The 5041-nt window shown below is 36.9% G+C and overlaps 1 protein-coding gene across 1 annotated transcript in view; it reads right to left on the reverse strand.

Annotated features, from left to right (window-relative positions):
• ARID2 (AT rich interactive domain 2 (ARID, RFX-like)) overlaps positions 1 to 5041 on the reverse strand; it is a 187834-nt gene that overhangs the window by 64674 nt on the left and 118119 nt on the right. Inside the window, exon 11 of the mRNA XM_011987553.1 lies at positions 4415 to 4582. Within this exon, the coding sequence (XP_011842943.1) occupies positions 4415 to 4582 (168 nt within the window). The remainder of the gene's footprint in view (positions 1 to 4414; positions 4583 to 5041) is intronic.

Consider the following 5041-nt stretch of genomic DNA (forward strand, 5'->3'; position numbering starts at 1 on the left):
GAGGGGAGAGGAGAGGAGGGGAGAGGAAAGAAAGAGTATGGAAGGTGGTGGTTTATTTCATTCAGATTACAAACTCATGGCAAATTCAACTGTTAAAATTCTGAAGGAAAGAAGGTGTCATATTAACATACTAACATACTTTCTTGAATTTAAAAACAAAGTTGGACTTTTTCTAAGTAACAAAAAGAGTCTGATTAAGCAAGAGACTTTTGTTAATAAAAACTATCTTTACCAGGTTACGTGGCAGACATTTTCTGAAAAATCAACTTAAATGTGCAGTGTCAAGGTTTTCACAAAAATATATGTGAAGTATACAACAAAAAGCACCTAAACATCAAATACATTGTACTGGTCTTGAAATGAACAATATTTCAGTTTTCCTAACCCAGTAATCCTAAAAATACAGTCCCTGGACTGCAGCATCAGCATCTCATGGGAACTTGATAAAAATGAAAATTCTGTGACCAGCCTGGGCAACATGGTGAAATCTCATCTCTATAAAAACAAATACAAAAATTAGCTGGGTGTGTTGGTGGCCACCTGTAGTCCCAGTTACTCAGGAGGCTTAACTGGGAAGATAGCCTTGAGCCCAGGTGGTAGAAGTTGCAGTGAGCTGAGATAGCACCACTGCACTCCAGCCTGGACAACAGAGTGAGATGCTGTCTTTAAAAAAAAAAAAAAAAGAAAGAAAAGAAAAGAAAAATCTCAGGTTCCACCTGATCCAGAAACTCAGGGAATGTAGCTCAGATATCTTTAGTAAGTCTATCAGATGATTCTGATACAACCTAAGGTTTGAGAACCACTGTGTTAAACTTCTTGAATTTATCAGGTTACACAAGATGCCTAAAACAGTAGCAAGTATAATTTATAGTCAGTTTGTTAATATCTTTTTGATATATTTTCCAGAAACTTAAAAAAAAGGCCTCTAATGACTGAGCAACAAATATTCTTGCAGAGAGGTACCTGCTAATTCTTTGATTTCAACAAAACAAAGGAGAACTCAAGTTTTCGGATGATTGTAAAAAATAAGTTGAATACTTTTTGACAATTCTGAAGTTCAAGGAACTGTACATTCTATCTTCATCTATTTAATGATGCAAACTAGATTTTTCGATTTACATCTATAAAAAGGGAACAGGAATACTACTGATGCTAACTCCAGTTTCATTCTAGCAGTAAATAAGTCATTAAGAGATATACTGAATTAATAGCATCCAGAGAATTAGAGGGGAGAGTCCTATTCATCTTATTAAGAGATACATTTCAAGTACATTTTTGATTAATAATTTTTTTTTCTTTTTGAGACGGAGTCTCGGTCTGTCGCCAAGCTGGAGTGCAGTAGTACAATCTCGGCTCACTGCAACCTCCATCTCCCGGGTTCAAGCAATTCTCCTGCCTCAGCCTACTGGGTAGCTGGGACTACAGGCGCGCACCATCATGCCCAGCTAATTTTTGTATTTTTAGTAGAGAAGGGGTTTCACCATGTTGGCCAGGATGGTCTCAATCTCTTGACCTCATGATCGGCCCGCCTTGGCCTCCCAAACTGCTGGGATTACAGGCATGAGCCACTGAGTATTTACTATTTGATGTACCATTTATTACTAAAACCTGTAATGATAAAGTATACGTATGTGCATTATATGTGTGTGTGTCTGTGTGTGTGTGTGTGTGTGTGTGTATATATATATATATTTTTTTTTTTTTGAGATAGGGTCTTGCTCTATTGCCTAAGGTGGATGCAGTGACACATTCATAGCTCACTACAGCCTTTAACTTCCTGGGCCCAAGCTGGGACGACAGGTGTGCATCACCACGCTCTGCTAATTTTTTTCCTGATTTTGTAGAGATGGAATCTCACTATGTTGCCAGGCTGGTCTCAAACTCCTGGCCTCCAGTGATCCTTCTGCCTCAGCCTCCCAAAGTGCTGGGATTACAGGCGTAAGCCACAGTGCCTGGCCAAATGAAATTTTTAAAATGTAGAGCTTTACAGAATAACAAGGAATTGAAAAACTTTAAAAATGTGTATTTTGTAGCTAAAAAGTATTGATAGGGTGATGAATAAAAAAGAATCTCAAACATAAAATGTATTATATTAGGATAAAACTCTGAGGATATTGGAATACGAGTTCAAGGTAAAAGAGGATTATTATAAAATTTCTGATGTTAAAGAGTTTGTGTATTTTAAAAAATGAATGATGGTATCAAGATTCCACTGGATACAAAAAGCACTGTAATTACTTTCTTTTAAAAATGTAGTTTAATATACATCAAGACAATACATACTTTGCAACTATTTAAATTATGATACAGATTTAGATGTTAACCTAAAAATGGGTAAAAGGTTATAAAAGTTTTCAGAGGGATTGAGGGAAGTGAGTAAAAAGTTTAAAGATGGTAATTCCATAAAAAAGCAGCATTAAACTATGTAGGCAACAGCTAAACCACAAAGGATCACCAATCAAACAATTTAAAGTTGTCATTCAGGGACAGCACAAGTAATATAGTGCTCTTCAGCTGAAAACAAACTCTTTTCAATCCCCAGTGGTCTAGTCCCATCTCTATGAATGAATTACTACATAAATGAATAAGCCACAAATTCTCAATGTTTAAATTCATTCATTTGCCAAATGAGGACCAAATTTTAGGTTGGGAAGTAGGTTCATTTGTTGAGGTCAAAAGAACTGTGAAGGTCACAGGCTAACCACACAGCACAAAATAATTTTCATCAAATCACCCCTGAGTATTCACTGATATTTTATCAATTTCCTTAACACTGCCCTTTTATGTCCCTCAATTAATTTAATCTTCAGTTTCTTCTTTGATGGTAAAAAACATTCCCACCACCCACTTAACTAGCAATACAAACTGTTTCATTTCTTTGTCAAGGTTGAGAAACAATATTCTGACCAAAGATTCCCCAATATGAATTGGCTGTTTAACATCTATTACCTGTAGTTGAAAGCTCATTGAATAGACTGGCAGTCAAATTTATCTATTTTTTTGCCTTCTGTTATTTGTCCACTTTTGTTAGGTGGATCCAAGTTAGTTGAGTGAACATATGACACAAATCTATACACTTCAGAAGGACATAATGGAAATCAATGAAATATGTGATACGTATTACATACTTTGCATAGAGTACATAACTTTCATACTACAAGTTGGAGTAGAAGACAAATTGGGACCATGAATGAACGTGAGAACAGATAGCTAGAGATGATGAGAGTTCAATCTCAATCACAAGCATTGGCAGTTGAAAAGGCCAGGTATTTAGGAAGACTCAACAAGATCTGGTGAGTGGGATAATGAAATTTTTGGTTCGGGGCTAGCGAGGAAGGATGAGAGAGATCTAAATGCATTTCTAGCTGAAAGGAAAAAGTGAGTAAAGAAAGAGATTTAAGATATGGGAACATGGAGATGGGAAAGACTGATATTCAGGGTAAGTTTCAAAAGAAATTAGCATCTCTTTCTGAAATGAGCAGAAGCTAAAGGAAAACGAGTCCAGATGCTAATAAGTTTGTAACTGAAGGAGTAAGAAGTTGAAGAAATTCATTCTACACAGCCTCTGTATTAATTGCAAAGTGAGAATTAAGATCAATTGAGAAAACGAGCATCCTCCATTCAAAAAATACAAAGAAAGAGAAGTGTCTTGGGGACGGCAGGAGGTGAGAGGATAGGAAATGGAAAGGTAGGTGAGATGACAGATGTATTTTTAGGATAAACCAAGGTAGAGAAAGCACTTTAAAAAAAAGGTTAAGGGTGGTAAAATATAAAAAATGATGACTCACAATGAGCCAGGGAAAAGGAGTTCAACGACTGAACAGAAGTCTGGTTATTAGACATATCTGTACTATAATTACAGTTGAGCTAAACAGAATTGAGCTAAGAGACACTAGGAAAGGTGTGTAAATGCAGGTATACATGCTTGTAAGTGTGTGTATACATATGTGCATGTGTCTTCTCCTAGGCTATTGATTCCATGGTGTTGGTTCCAAGATTTAGGGATGTTAGGAGTATTATACTTATGTATCCTGATGATCACCGGAGAAAATTGTAAGGTAATAAATATATGAATAATCTATTCCTGGCATGTCAATTTCTCATGACCAAAATCACAAATAATATGCCTATTGGAGCACTTACAGCTATCATAATTGTGAATATCTAATCCACCACATTACTCTAAATTCTGCCCAACTTAATTTTCCTATTATACTATTCTTCCTATGAGCTCACCTTGATCCTCTACTCCTGGAATGTATAGTATCTAAGAAATTAAGTACATACCCAAATTCCACTTTGGCCTACTCTACTGTAAAATATCAGTTCTCCACACCGCACATTGAAATTTATTCTTAGGATCAAATCTTATACACTTATAACCACACTGAAAAGAGTATGTAAAAACACTAACCTGGGGCAGATGCTACATGAGTCTGGGTTTGGACTTGCTCTATAGCTTGTGGCCTAATTTCAGATAACATTTGATGACTGGAACTTGGGTGTTCAACGAGTTTTACTGCAGCTAGTGCATCAGGACCAAACATCTGAATATCCATAGAAACCAGACACACTAACATGTCTAAAATAAATAAAAAGCAGTAATTATTAGTTAATAATATTATAAACGAATGCCATCACTGGTGAACACATGTTGTACAGAATACTTACAAATGTGAATAAATACTAGTCCATGAATCACAGTACATCAGAATTACCTGCGTATCTTTTAAGAAAAAGACTTTTAGGCTGGGTGTGGTGGCTCACACCTGTAATCCCAGCACTTTGGGAGGCCGAAGCGGACAGATCACGAGGTCAGGAGATCGAGACCATCCTGGCTAACATGGTGAAACCCCGTCTCTACTAAAAACACAAAAAAAAAATTAGCCGGGCATGGTGGCAGGTGCCTGTAGTCCCAGCTACTTGGGAAGCTGAGGCAGGAGAATGGTGTCGACCCAGGAGGCAGGGCTTGCAGTGAGTCAAGATTACACCACTGCACTCCAGCCTGGATGACAGACAAAAAGCTTTATCAGTCAGTCAA

This window comes from Mandrillus leucophaeus, unplaced genomic scaffold, assembly GCF_000951045.1.
Source record: "Mandrillus leucophaeus isolate KB7577 unplaced genomic scaffold, Mleu.le_1.0 Scaffold1089, whole genome shotgun sequence".
NCBI lineage: Eukaryota > Metazoa > Chordata > Mammalia > Primates > Cercopithecidae > Mandrillus > Mandrillus leucophaeus.